Source organism: Panthera pardus, unplaced genomic scaffold, assembly GCF_024362965.1.
Source record: "Panthera pardus isolate Hobbes unplaced genomic scaffold, ASM2436296v1 HiC_scaffold_11, whole genome shotgun sequence".
NCBI classification, from domain to species: Eukaryota; Metazoa; Chordata; class Mammalia; order Carnivora; family Felidae; genus Panthera; species Panthera pardus.
In genome coordinates, this window is record NW_026526666.1 from 99,002,407 (window position 1) to 99,017,656 (window position 15,250).

The following is a 15,250-nucleotide window of genomic DNA, read 5'->3' on the forward strand; positions in this document are numbered from 1 at the left end:
ACTTACTCCCAAGATGCCCACCCCCCCTCAGCCCTCAACTCCCTTTTCTGGTTTACAGTTTTTGAGGAGCTACGAGATGCACACGGTCTAAAAAGCACACGGATCATCTTGTCATTCTACTGCCAACAGCCTCCCTCCAGCATCAGCAGCCACTGTGAACAGCTTCCTGTCTGTCCTGCCTGAGACTTTTTATGCACGTCTAAGGCAACACTGCTCCGTATTATTTGCCCGTTCCCCCTCGTCCTCATTCTGCTGTCTTTCCAGAGCTGCCTAATATTCCATTTAAGCAACTCCCCATTGATTTCCGGCCCTTACTGTTTCACACAATGCTGCCCCCAAGGACTGTGACCGTATGTCATCTCACGTATACGTCCGAGGACAGCCGTGCACGTCAATCCCTAGGCGCCTACGTCGGAAGTGCAGGCAATTTGCAATTTGGAAAGATACTGTCAAATAGTCCTCCACGGGAGCTGAACCAGTGGGCTCCCACCAGCCGTGTCCAAGAGTGCCTACTTCCTCACAGCAGCACCGCGGGCTCAACACACTCAGATTTCTGCCCGTACTAAGCAGAAAAGAGTCCCTCACTCCAGTTTTCATTTGCCTTTATCTTCCAGAGAGGACTGAACATCTCTTCCCTGTGTGTCCTTTCTGGGGTACTGTATGTGATCCTGCTCTCCTACTCGATTTCCTCATCAATTTATACAACTTCTTATACTGCTGAAGGGGGCTTTCAGGAGGCAAAGGTGACAGTGATGGAGGAGCCTGGAAAATTAGTCCTTTGTCTATGACAGAAGCTGCAAAAGTCCCTCCCAGTATATGTCTTTTGACTCTGCTTATGGTGCATCTTGGCGTGTCGCGTGGGCTCTGGGGTGTGGGTTATGGCAAGCCAGGGCGTCCCCACTCCCTCCTGGGGCTGTGTAGTCACTCTCTGGGTCACAGAAACTGTCTCCAGAAAGGAGCTCTGCTGCTCTGCTGTAGTGAACGTGCCCACCCAACAAGCATCTATGCGGATAAGCAACTGCGGCTCATTAAATCAAAAGCTCTGAGACCCCCGACGTAGATGGACATTTCTACCCTGACCCAGAGGAGCCAGGAGGCTCTGAGTCCCAGGCAACCTTCTCATTGGTCGCATCCCGAGCCCACTCCGCTCTGAGTGCCTCGATGCAGTGTCCAACATCCAGTACGAGTCCATTTTTAGGAGGAAAAAGTGGAGACAGTAACCTTGTCACTCTTCAAGAGTCACTGTTCAGGAGGGCTTTCGTCCACACCTGGCACTTCCATCTGTGCTGCCCAAATTCTCAGAGAGAACAGCTTCAAAATGGGTATGTTTCTAGAATATTCTATTCACCACTGACTTCTCAAATACTCACTCAATCTCCTGCAAGAGAACAGCTGCAACGCGCTAGAAACTGGACCAGAACCAAAGCTTGCCCGGTTCCTTCTTTCCTGCAAACATCGTGCCTGGAGAAGCGCAGTCTCTCATTCTGGGTACTGGAGCTGGAAGGCTGAACAGATGCTGGCAGTTCAGGGGTCCACGAACCAGAACCCCTCCTCCAGCGGCCGCCACCTTTCCAGAGCTCTGACCTCCTCAAGCACCAAGCAACACCTGTGGCTCCCTGCCGGCCGCACCCTTCACCCCCACACCGCGACTCGTTCCTGACATGCTCGCGTTAAGAACATTTTATTGCCCCTTGGTTTTCATTATTAATGAAAAGGGACCAGAATGATCTTTCCTAAAGTTCAGAGAGTCTATAAAGACAAGAAGCTGAAATGCCATTTTACTCGTTTTGGAGATGTGTGATACAATTCTGTCTTGTGGCAAAATGAAAAAAGAGAGAAAGTAAGAGGAGGTAACTCTGACCTGCCGCGTGGATTTCAAAGGTAACAGAGCAAAGCACTCGGTGTGATCCCAAACTGGCTCAAACCCCCAACCGTGACCACTCGGGGTCTCCCTGCAGCCCACCCTGGGGCCCATTTTTTCCAAGGCCAGTGCAGACCCCCACGAAGGAACAGAGCACCTGGGAGATACACCTCTCTGGTCCCCACCCTCCCCGAATATCCAGAATTTGAGAGTCAAGGGCAGAAAATGGGGCCAGTCAGTCTTCTGCTCTAGCTTGGAAATAAGGGAAGCAGAACAAATGAGCCTTTCAAAAGCTTCCAAGCCTCCAGTCTGGAAGCAGATGCCTGCCTGCGTACAAGGCAGGCGAGAAGCCGGAGACCAGAGATCCCGGTTCCACACCACCGACCCAGTGGCTCCCAAGGACGTTCTTCTCTTCTTGTCAAGCACAGACCACTTGACTGAAGGTGGCAGAGCTCTGTGCCGTTGGAAGAGTGGAGGAACAATGATATGTTTGTTTACTGTCACTCAGATTCAAATTGTCCACAGCACCTCCCCAACAGGTACGGCCAGCTAATGAGCTGAATGGCCGGGTGCTTTACCAACGACACCTCGTCGCTGGCATCTCACGAAGAATAAAGAGGCAGTCAGCCGTGGAAGCGGTGTTCAGCCTGCACAACTGAGCACTGCTGGGCCCGCGCTGATGCCTTAGGCTGCCGCAAGGTCAGAGGCCAAATCACCGCAGGGAGAAGAGCGAAGGGCTCTTTGAAACTCAATGCCTTCTTTAACCTTCCAAGGACTTTGTCAACTAGCTTGAGCTCGGCCGGTCTGTCTGCCCAAAGCATAGGGTTTCAGATGAACCCACCGCGTGTGGTGGCCCTGTCGGGGGCAGGAGAGATGCATCCCTGTGGCTCCTGAGCCATTCCGTGAACACAACTAAACCAACATTACTCCAGTCCTTTAGTCTAACCTCCACCGACCAAGAAATTCTCACCTAGTAGGTGAGAACAAACGGCAAATGACGCATGTGGGGCTGGGAATCCCACACAGCAACACAGCAATGTTGAACTCAAAGCCACCAAGTCACGAACCCGGACTCACCGATATCACGGCAATGCCACGATCCAGTAAGCGTCACAAGATCATGCTGCTGACGACACGGAGAAACTATCAAGGCCTCGGGGAGGCTGGCAGCCTGAGTGCAGGGCGAGGCGGTGCCAGCAACCAGGCAAGCCTAGCTGGGGTCCCCTCCACGCTCACCAAGGCTGGGGCTGTGACTCCACATGGCGCCCTATCCAGCTGCTCACATCATCCCAACAGCTTCACTCACAAGCCACCCTGGAAATTAAATAAGACAGGCTCTTCCACAGTGAGGGCCTGGAATAAAGCCAGTCTGCCAAACCAGGGCTTGTTACGGCACAGACTGGCAGGGCTAAATGCACAGAGACTGGCGTCCGGCTGTACTACAGGCCGAGCTGCGGGGGGCCGGCCACTGTATGGGGGCACGCTGGGGCACCCGGCGGAGCATGGTGGCAGCAGCCAGAAGGACAAACCAACCAGAGCATGGCACCGAGAAACACAACAGCTCTGCTCTGAACAGAAGCACTGGGCAGCAAGGGCAAAGGCACCACGGTAGCCCCACCACGGCCACACCTGAAAATTCAAGGCCCTTCATGTGAACATCACACGAAAGGCCATCTTTTCCACTTCTGACAGGCTGCAATGCTATCAGCAGTGTCATCTTTAGGCAGGAAGGGCTCTGACAGTCATATCTATATCCTCACTCACAGATCAAAATATATAAGCTCTAATTAAACTCTAAGAACTCAGAAGCATCCAGGAATAGGCCCAGGCTTATACAGTCAAGGGATTTTTTTTTTGCCAAAGAGGCCCTGGGAAAGGATAATCTCCGTAACAACTGTGCTGGGACAACTGGAGAGCCACAGGGGGAAGAGAGTGAATCTCAACTCTCACCTTGTATCATACACACACATTAACTCGAAGTGGATCGCACACCAAAGCCAGAAAGCAAAAACTCTAAAGCTGCTGTAAGAAAACAGAAAACAGAGAAGGAAATCCTTGGGGCAAGCAAAGACATCTTCAAATACAAAAAGAATGAGTCACAAAAGAGGAGGAAAAAAAGAACAAAATGGACATGATCAAAAATTTAAACTTGGGCTTTTCAAAAGGCACCAACAAGAAAATGAAAAAGTAAGTCATAGGTTGGGGGAAAATATCTGCAAATCATGTATTTGATAAAGAGCTGTATCTATACAACTCAACAATGAAAAGACACTTTTTTTAGAAAAAAGTGTGAGCAGAAGACTAGAAGAGATACTCCATGAAAGATGTAAGAATGGCCAATAAGCACGTGAAAATATCATCAGTCATCAGGAAGATACAAATGACAAGTACAATGAAATCCTATCACATACACGTTCATATATGGCTAAACCTAAAAACTGAGACTATCCAGTGCAGACCAGGATGTGGAGAAACTGAACCCCTCCCCCCCCCGCTCTGCTGATGGGAATGACAAATGGCGCAACCACTTGGTGAAAGAGTTTTATAGTTTCTTACAAAGTCAAACACACACACCACGTGTGGCTAAGGCAATCCACTCCCAGGTATAAGACGAAGAGAGAAGGAAGCACACAGGCACACAAAGCCTTCTACTAGCACACGAATGTTCATGGTGGCATTATTCGTAATAGCTCCAAACTGGAAACCCAAACAACTATCGACGGTCGACAGATAAACAAATTGTGGGAGATCCAGAGCACAGAGTAACAGGAGTTAGCAAACTATGCCCGCTTGGCTAAGCCCCACTCAGCCTGCTTTTATTCAGCTGTGAGTTCAGAATGGGTTTTATATTTTTAAAGGAATGGGGGGGGGGATATGTCACAGAAACATGTGTATTTGTGTGTGTGTGTGTGTGTGTGTGTGTGTGTGTGTGTGTGTGTTTGTGTATAACTTGACAGGTAGATGTATCTCTACATGGATCAGTCTCAAAGCATCAAGTTAGGGTAAAGAAACCAGACACAAAAGATTACATGCTATATGATACCATTTACATGAAAATTTCTGAAAGGTAAGAACGTTAGTAACGCAGAATAGATTGCTGGTTGAAAGGAAACTGAAGTTGGGGAGGGGACAGATGCAAAGAGCACAAAGAAACTTTCTGGGGTCATGGACATTTTCTATATTGTGGCTGTAGTGTTGGTTACAGGAGTTAAATGAATTACAATTTGTACAATTCATTAAACTGTACACCTAAAATTGATTAATCTTACTGTGTATAAATTATACTTCAAAAAAAGCTGCCCAGGGGCACCTAGGTGGCTCAGGTTAAGCATCTAACTTGGGCTCAGGTCATGGTCTTGGGTTCGTGCGTTCGAACCCCCCATCAGGCTGTCTGCTGTCGGCACAAAGCCCACTTCAGATCCTCTTGTCTCCCTCTTTCTCTGCCCCTCCCCCACTCTTGGGCGCCTTCTCTCTTTCTCTGTCACTCAAAAGTAATAAATAAGCATTTCTTAAAAAGCTGTCTAAGAGAAAAATTAATAGAAATCCAGAAATATAAAACTGCCATATGACCTAGTGATTCAACTCCTAGAGGTCGACCCAAGAGGAATGAGAACATACGTCTGCATCAGACTTGCACACAAATGCTCTTAGCAGTACGATTCACTTTAGGCCAAACTGGAGATAGTCCTCCATCAACTGGTGAAGCCACAGACATAATATGGTACGTCCATACAACGGGTGCACTCTTCAGCAATAAAAAGCAAGTCCTGCTACCTGTTGCCCCATAGAAGAGCTCCAAAAATACTGTGCTAACTGAGCGAAAGGCAGGCACAAGGGACCGTATATTGCAAGATTCCATTTACCCGAAACATCCGGGAAAGGGACAGAAAGCAGATTAGTGCTTGCCTGGGGCAAGAGGGGAGGTGATCAGTAAAGGGGCACAAAGAATCTGATGGGGAAGAATGAAAGTGCTCCAACACAGACTATGAGTGCATCACTCAGTACGTTACCGGAAGTCAGGAACTGTACATTTGAAATGGGTGAGTGTTATAATATGTAGAATATACTCCAGTAGCTTGTTTAAAAAAAAAAAATTTTTTTTTTAGAATGCCTGGGTGGCTCAGTCAGGTAAGTGTCCAACTTCAGCTCAGGTTATGATCTCACGGTTTATGAGTTCAATCAAGCCCCGCATCAGGCTCTGCGATGACAGCACAGAGCCTGCTTCAGATCCTCTGTCTCCCTCTCTCTATGCCCCTTGCCTGCTCTCTCTCTCTCTCAAAACATAAATAAGCTTAATTTTTTTTAAAAAAAAGAGTATAGAAACAGACCCATGCATATATAAACAATTGATTTTTTTTTTTTAACATTAATTCACATTTTGAGAGACAGAGACAGAGCACAAGCAGGGGAGGGACAGAAAGAGAGGGAGACACAGAATCCCAAGCAGGCTCCAGGCTCTGAGCTGTTAGCACAGAGCCCAACATGGGGCTTGAACCCACAAACCGTGAGATCGTGACCTGAGCTGAACTCAGAGGCATAACCAACTGAGCCACCCAGGTGCCCCTAAACAATTGATTTTTGATAGAAGGACAAATAACTCAATGGGAATAGGATAATCTTTTGTCCATATGGAACTGGATATCCATGCAGGCAAAAATGAACCTTGACTTTCACATTATACCATACATAAAAATTAACTAAAAATGAATCACAGATCTTGACGTTAAAGCATACACTATAAACCTCTAGGAGAAAACCTCTCCAACCTTGGGGGAAAAGTAAAGTCTTCACAGACAGGACATCAAAACCATAACCTGTAAAGAAAAAAAAAAATAGATGGCACCAAATTTAAAATCTTTTTTAAAAGACAACCTAAAGGAAAAGAAAAGGCTAGCCACTTTGGGAGGAAATACAAACACCACACACACCTGACAAAGCATGTGAATCCGGAAGACATAAGAACTCTTCCAACTCAAGAAGACAATTAAAGAGGCAAAAGATGGCAAGGGCCACTTCACAAAGGCAGGCATGCAAATGGACGATATGCACGTAAAAAGATGCTCAGCAGGATTAGCCATCCCAGAAATGTAAGCTCAAACCACTGTGGGATACCACTGTATACACATTAAAATGGCGGACTTTAAAAAGACCCAGAATACCAACTGCTAGCGCCCATACTCAGCCACCGCATCTCTCACTGCTGATGGGGGCGTGAAATAGTACGACCACTTTGAAAACCAGTTTGGCAGTTTCGCATGGAGACAGACATCCACTTACCATATAACCCAGCAACTCTCCTCCTAGGCATTTACCCAAGAGCTACAGAAACATACGGACTCGCACCCAAACATTCATAAGAGCTTTAAGGGTAACAGCTCAGAACTGGAAACAGCCCGGAGCCCATCCGCTGGTGGATGGACAAACTGAGATGCCCCTACACCATGGAATACCACTCAGTAATAAGAAGGAAATAAGCCCTGACATGCACAGTGACTTGGATAGAGCTCAAAAACATTATGCTGAGGGGAAGACCAGACAAGAGAGTGTGTACTCAAGGATTCCATTTTATTTATATAAAACCCTAGGGGAAAAAAAAAAAATCTCATCAGAAGCAATGGAAGGCAGACCAAGGGATGCCCCAGAGTCGGACTGGCTGGGATCAGGGCACACGGGAACCTTCTGGGGCATTGCAAATGTTCTACAATGTGGTGATGCCCACAGTGTATGCCTGCCAAAAGTCGCATTGTACAAGTAAGTGCATTTTATTTTAGGTAAATGATACCTCAATAAAGCTGACTTAGAAAAAGAAGTTGTTAGAATTTTTAAAACGAGGAGTGGAGCTGGAGGGAGCCAACAGTGATTGAGCGGGGGCTCTACGTTCTCTCTCTGCTCAGTTAGCAGCTGAGACCAAAGGGAAAAGCAAGACCTGAGAATTCAAATTCAACTTTAAAAAAAAAAAAATTTTTTTTAATTCAAATTCTAGTTCGTTAACATACAGTGCGATATCGGTTTAAAGAGAATTCAGTGATTTGTCACTTACATACGACACCCAGCGCTCATCACAAGTGCCCCTTTCTTTTTTTAAGTTTATTTATTTTTTGAGAGTGCAAGCACTAGTGGGGGAGAAGCAGAGAGAGCGGCAGGGCGGGGGGGGGGGGGCAGGGGGTGCACGGAGAATCCCAAGCAGGCTATGAGCCACCAGCACAGAGCCAGATGCAGGGCTCGATCTCACGAACTCGTGAGATCATGACCTGAGCCAAAACCAAGAGTCAGACACTTAACCGACTAAACCACCCAAGTGCCCCATCAAGTGCCTCCTTAATATCCATCACTCACTTCGCCCATCTCCCACCTACCTCCTTCCATCAGTTTTCAGTTTGTTCTCTATCATTAAGAGTCTCTTGTGGTTTGTTTCCCTCTCTTCTCTTCCCCCCCCTTTCCATATGTTCATCCGTTTTGTTTCTTCAATTCCACATGTGAGTGAAATCATATGCTATTTGTCCTTCCCTGACGGACTTATTTCGCTTAGCATAATACACTCTAGCTCCAACCACATCATTGCAAATGGCAATGTTTCATTCTTTTTGATGGCTGAGTAATATTCCGTTATGTGTATGTATATACTACATCTTTATCCACTCATCAGTCGATGGACATTTGGGCTCTCTCCATTGTTTGACTATTGTTGATAGCGCTGCTATAAACATTGGGGTGCATGTCTGCATTTTTGTATCCTTTGGGTAAATACCTAGTAGTACAATCGCTAGATCATAGGGTGGTTCGATTTTTAGTCCAAATTCAACTTTTAAAAATGCCCTCTGGTAAGTTATGATACATACAAAACAATATAACATTTATATGTTATGAAGCGTAATAATAAAATCAGCAATTCTAAACCCACCTACCTTACCAGCTAAAGCTTTCCAAATACCACTGCAACTAGCCGTGTGCTCCTCTGCACCCAGAGGTAACCATCATCCTGAAGTCAGTGTTCATTCTAACTCAGACTTTCTGTGAGATACGAAAAGCTGGGAACGTGGCCCCCCAGGACAAGGACTGCATTTCTCAGCCTCCTGTAGAGGCAGGTGTGGCCATGTGACCGAGTTCCCGCCAGTGGGCAGGAAGTGAAAATGATGGGGGCAATTTCCAAGAGGTGGGTCCTTTACTCTCCTTCTCCTCTCACTCTTGCTGGCTGGACAGCAGATGGGAGGGTGGGAGTTGGGGAAGTCACGCTGGAACACAAGACAGATGCCAGCCAGGTGTCAGAGATGCAGAGCAAAGAGTCTCGGCTACCTACATGACCATAACCGAGAAATACTCTTCTGTTTCATTTGGGTCACTCTTATTTGGGGTTTTCTGTTATTTGTTGAGGAATCTTATAAAATGAACACAGTGCACTGTGAGCAAAGATATAATCCTACCTACCACCAACACCAAAGACACCTTCACTGGCCGAAAAAACCTAGGGAATGGATCTCTTCACTTGGTTCCTGCCTGGGACACTGGCCTTCCTCGGTATCTACGAATGGCATTTATGCGGCACCCGCATGGCTCCACTATGGGTGTGGCACAAAGCAAACAGAACGGATGGGGTGCTCACTCCTGAAAAGCTGCTATTCTAAACCAGTCACTTGGACAAAAGAAGAACAATGTAATTTCCTAAAAGTTAGAGAAATGTTTTCTTCAATACACAAACCAGTAACTTCTATATAAGCAAAAAGTAAGATGTGTCTTCAGAAATTCCAAAAGCTCTCACCATTCACCCCAAGCAAGATGGCATGGGTTAGTCTTTACTGTCCTTCCCCAAGCACTGGTATTCCCTCTAAGTGGTTACATGGCCTCCTGAAGGCAAGGCCCGTCCTCTGCTCCCACGGCCTGCACGGCCGAGCACACAGAAGGTCCCATTCGCTGGTTCCCCAGGAAGCTCCTCCCAACTGATGGTAACACAAGACAGCCTTTTAATTCTCGGGCACATTTCCACCACCATCTATCCACTCAACCAGCACTTCTAGAGCACCTGCTAAGTCACAGCCTTGGGTAATAGATTAAAAAAACAAAACACAACACAACAAAAACAAACAACCTGCCTCTAATCCAAGGAACTCATGATTTAATAGAAAAGACAGTGAATAAACATTAAAGTGAGCAGGGCTGAGCAGGCCAAGGGGAACCTCCATCCCACTGGAATGGAGGCATCTGAAAGAGTCCCTAGAGGGGCTGGCAGCTGACCCCAATCCCAAAGAACAGCAACGAGCTGGCCAGGCAAAGAAGAGGAGAAGAGTTACAGGCAGAACATGTGGACCACCGCCTCATCCAGCACACTCCCAGAATGTCTCCCCTCGCTCCCCACGCAGCATCTTCTCAGATGATACAAATGGTTTTAATATTAGTCTAAGAACAGGATCATCAAACAGGTAATACAGCCTCAAAAATAATCCGATGACGCATCTTGAAGAGAAATACTCAGTGTGCTCTTGACTGTTCCTCCGTGAGGGTGATGACCTGGCTGCCACCTCCCACGCCAGGCCTCTCTTCTGGCACTGCCATCCCAGGCTCCGGCCACTGAACATCACACGGCTTCATGTCCACACGCCTTTGCCTTCGCCTGGATGCTCTCGTCCATCTTGGTTGGTCAATGAACCAGTCACCCCTCCCCCAGGCCCTTCACACCCAGCGAAGCATCCCCTGTTCTATGAAGTGCCGCTTTGCCTCGTCTGTGCCACTGGCCTCACCCGGATCTACCTCAGAGGCACTGCTCTTTGCTTAACTGCCTCTCCGGCTGGACAGGAAACACAGGAGACGGCAGATAGGCCTTATTAATCTTTTCGTCCCCGGGGTCTAGCACAGTGCCTGGCCCATAGCAGGAATATAGTAAAAAGTGCTTGCTCACTGAATGAAGATAATCGAGGGTAAGTATATGCTACTAAACAGGTCTATGAAGAAGCAAACTAAGACCATGCACTCTCAGGATTTCTAATCGAGGTGTCAAAGCCTTTCATCACTCACACATTTACACCCTAACTGAAGCTATAGGTCCGTCTGTGAAAGACCTAAATTGGTTACCAAAGACAGTGAGGGAAAATATTTAAGCCTAGGAAAAACATATGACCCTACAAAATTTACGCTGGCCCTGCCTAACTCTCAAAGCTACCTTGCTTCTTGTTTCTTTGGGAGGAAAGAAGAAAAATCAGCCTGGAACAAACCAATCAGTCGAGCATTCAGCAGAACTTTATGTTTGGGCTTGGGCAGGCACCACAGATGTCCACACATACTGATTCCCGATTCAACGTCGAACAAAAAGAAAGCAAAACGAGAAGCAGAGAACGTCAGATTTCCTCTCGAATCCCAGCCCGACTTTTCCTGAGCTCTGCCCGACTTTCCTTTCAGCCCTGACAACACGGGTTTATTCTCACACCAGGTGACACCGAGTTTCCCTCGGTGTCAGCCTCCTACTGCTTTCACAAAGCCTTCTCTGACTTCTCTAGCCCACATTAATTTTTCTCTTTTCTGCATTCTTACAAAATTTCTTGTCTGTGTAATTAATTTTGGCATTAAATCACAATGTCTTATACTATTATCTTTTCTTAAGAGTTTATCTTCTCTCTCCCAGAGAACCTACAGGATCTTGAAGGATCACGTTTTGTATCTCTGGCGATAGTGTACTGAGTATACGATAGGTGCTTAATAAATGCGGATGGATTGATGCCGGCAGGTGTCCAAGTTCTCTTTGCTGACACACAGGCCATTGACTACCATCTCAAGGTCAACCACATTCACCAAAGAGCCGAGACACCAAAAGAGGCACCGAGTGGGACATCTGCCATGAAGCAGAAGGGCCGGCAAGACCAGAGGTGATCATCCAAGAGCAGTGGGCTCCCGGAGGTGGTCTTGAAAAAGCTATCCTTCCCCTAGGCATGAGCATCTGGGGCTGTGCCCAGAGAATCCCATTTTCTAGGCTTGGGTTCAGAGATGGAATGTCTGTCCTTAAAGAGCCAAGACATGGGAAGGCAAGGGCTCTGGATGTAAAATGGGCAGGAACACACATGAGCGGAGGCCATAAATCCCTCCCGGGACGCAGACAATGCCTCAGTGATAAGCATGCAGATTGCACACCTAGTTCAGAAACTCCCCTGAGTTTGCTTGTAATTAAGGGGGTTAGAAAGGTAAAAAAAATATATAAACCCAATTAATCATTTAAATATTTAAAGTCAGATTTTTTCCTCACTCCAGGATTAGTATATTTCATAACGCCAGCAGCAGACAGCCCTGGTTTTTACTGGGGTTCATTTTAGAGCATGTTTAAACTAGTCAGATTGAGTGATGCTTCCAGCAACTAATCGCATGTCAAATAAAAGATATTTTATGTAATAAATTACCGCTACAAGTAATTCAAATGTCATTTATCAGTTTTATTATCAGTCAGGCAAAGTCTTGTTTCTCTATATTAATCAAAATCAAGCTTTTTTTTTTTTTTTTTTTTTTTTTTTTGAGCAGTTTTGACACCTCTTGGCAAAAGTACAGAAGTGTAGAGGTAGAGTCACCCCCGGAGCTGAAAGGAGCGGGTGCGGCAGTACCAGAGGGATGAAGCTCAGCAGTGACAAGTAGAAACTTCAGGGATTTAAAATTGCCACTGCCATTGTTTTTACACTAGCGTCAAAGCAGGAAGGAGTCTGTCTCTAAGAAGATGTATTTTATTTTTAGGGCTGGGAGTCTCTTAAAAATACTCCTACCTAAATACCTAAACATGTAATGCTTTTTCTCAGAGAGACCTGGACAGAAGAATAACTTAAATGACAGTCCTGCCCCCCCCCCAGCTCTTTCTTTCGCCTCTTTCAGAAAGACCAACAGTGTAAATGACCCTCTGTGTCTACCAAAAGTAGGCACATGCATGATGTTTCAGGCCAACTCTGTGACCAACCAGAAGAATCTGTTCTGAGCAAGAAGTTTCCAAGTAGCTGAGAGACCTGCTTGGTTTTAAGCATGGAGAAAACAGCTGGAATAGAACAGATGTGCGTCTTAGAAAATTCTACACCCCAGCTGCCACTGCCTGTCCTCAACAAATGCCATTAAATGGCTGGGCCCAGGGACACAACCAAAGAAAAAGTGTGCAGAGCTGGCCTTTGGTTAAAAGGAAACACGAAGAGCATGTTTAGTGACCCAACAAAAACACGACAGATCGGAAAGAATACTGGCCAGGAAGGAAGGAGGAGTGAGTCCTAGGCTGACAAGTAGTTGCTACTGACTCAGAAGCTCCAATACAAGGCGCACTGCTGAGCACCATTTCTCTGGTCCCAGAGGTCACGTGACACCGGTGTTCCGCTGGACAAGGTGACCACGGATGAGGTGAAATTGACAGCGTGCTACTTGGCCTCACCCATTCAGCCTCACCCAGAAAGCAAAAGAAAGGGCAGATCTAAGTGAGGTTTGTGACACCCCGGGCCCCTGTGATGCCGGGGCCAGTGAGGAGGACAGCAAAGCAAGAGCCGGAAGGTAGCTCCAGACCACGTGGTAAGGGTCCAACCAAGCCTGGCATTTAAAGCTAGTCCTTTCAAAATCTGATAGGCACTGTTTTAAATTAACATGTTTTGAAAAACTAAAACTTCTGAGATAGACAATTAAAATGAAGACAATTATAGAAAAGGCGTCTTGAAAGACAACAGATCCAAGGCTGAGTTACGTTGAAGACACGAAACTGGAGCTATTTTCCATCACTCTGAAGTCAATTTTAACCATTTTTAGACTTTTTATAAGTGATTTAAAGAAGGGGTTCTGGCTGTATTTTTGAAGGTTTGGACACTCATTACTACTTTGACGAACCTTTATTCCTAAAACAGCTTCACTTAAAAACAACATGGGTCATGTTCTCATGTAACAATTAAAAGCTACATTCAAAAAGGACCTTTACATTTAATCTGAAATTCTCCAACAGACTGTCAACGCATAAATATACATGGTGTAGCCAGGACGAGGAAGGGAGGGAGGGAGGAAGGAAGGATGGAAGGAAGGAAGGAAGGGGAGAAAGGGGGTGGGTGGGAGACACCGCCTTAAATCTACTAATATTAACTTTAAAAAATAAAATTAGGAGAGAAGTTATTTCAGTGAGCAAACGAGAATGCAGTCATGAATCAGACGTTCATGTTCTTATCCGTGCAAGAGTGACGGGCAAACGCATGATGTAAGAAACTGGAAACAGAACCAAGAAACACTTCTACAGATTCTTGCTTGTAACCCAAATGTATGAAACAACACGATAAACTCATTTATTCTGGTCCCTTGTCTCTGCTTACACCCTTGTCACATATTTAAAAGTTTGTCTAGGGGGGGATCTGGGTGTGTCACGTTCTTTTGGAAAAACCCAAGAGCCATCTCCTCATCCCGGGCTCTACGCTTGCTTGCGGAGTCTGGGAGGTGGAAGCCCTGCTCTGTGGCCGGAATCCTCAACCTCAATCAAGGTTACAGCAGGCGTTTGAGCGGGTGACTTACTGTACGACTGAGAAATGAGGTGAGGGGGCTGGACAGGAACCACCTGTGTGCCCGGCCCCAAGGACGGAGGCTCTTCGGCAGCCGTGCCCGACTGCTGGAAAGCCAAATCGATCTCTTCATCCGTCAGCCCTGGGGGAGAAGAGGACATAAATGCAGGTGAATACCTTTTGCCACTGTCCATGCCCGCAACGAAATCTTCATTGAGAAACGACCCCTAGAGCCACAGACTGCCTAGCATCGTGGTAAGTTTCCTCCCCGATTTCGGATTCTCCGGAACCTCTCCCGGTTGCAATTTAACCTTAAGCGACAGAATATTAGCCTCAACACTGCTTCCAAATGTGGCTCATTCAATTTCCTTAATTTATCCTTGAGTTTATTGCTGCTTCTGAAGTCGCTCCGTACTGCAATTCTCCATTCTTCCCCCGAAAACAGATACCATCAACTGCAAATGTGGCTCATTTTAATCTGTAATGGTGTTAAAAAAAGAGGGGAAAAAACTAACAATAATGCATGAAAACAGACAGGGAAACAAAAAACTAATTATTGGGTGAGACGACTAATTAGTCTCGATCGTTTCCGAAGACGGGAATAATTTGCTTTATTTTATGACAAATGCAGAAATAAAAAGAAAAATCAGGACTGACTGTGATTAGTATGAATGGGATATAGAATGTAAAGAAGAAAATAAAACAAGAAAACAGATCAAAACCAGGCCAGGCCCAAACTTTCAGATGGTTATTGCCCCAGCCTAGCAGAGGCTGCCTGTACCGCCTTTGGCTAGCTTTTCTGCTTCCCTTTGTTTTAATCCTCCTGACACTGAAGCACACTGCGCTCGGGACGGACGGCAGGGAGTACAGGGCGCCATCTGCAGTGGCTACAGCGTGGGGAGAGGATCTGCCCGTGGAA

General features: G+C 46.4%; 1 protein-coding gene across 2 annotated transcripts in view; it reads right to left on the bottom strand.

Moving 5' to 3' along the window:
* The window catches only part of PEX14 (peroxisomal biogenesis factor 14), a 144,370-nt gene that overhangs the window by 13,700 nt on the left and 115,420 nt on the right, over window positions 1-15,250 (bottom strand). For both annotated transcript variants that reach the window (XM_019461356.2, XM_019461355.2), the window contains exon 4: window positions 14,345-14,473. In XM_019461356.2, coding sequence (XP_019316901.2) covers window positions 14,345-14,473 — 129 coding nt within the window. The remainder of the gene's footprint in view (window positions 1-14,344; window positions 14,474-15,250) is intronic.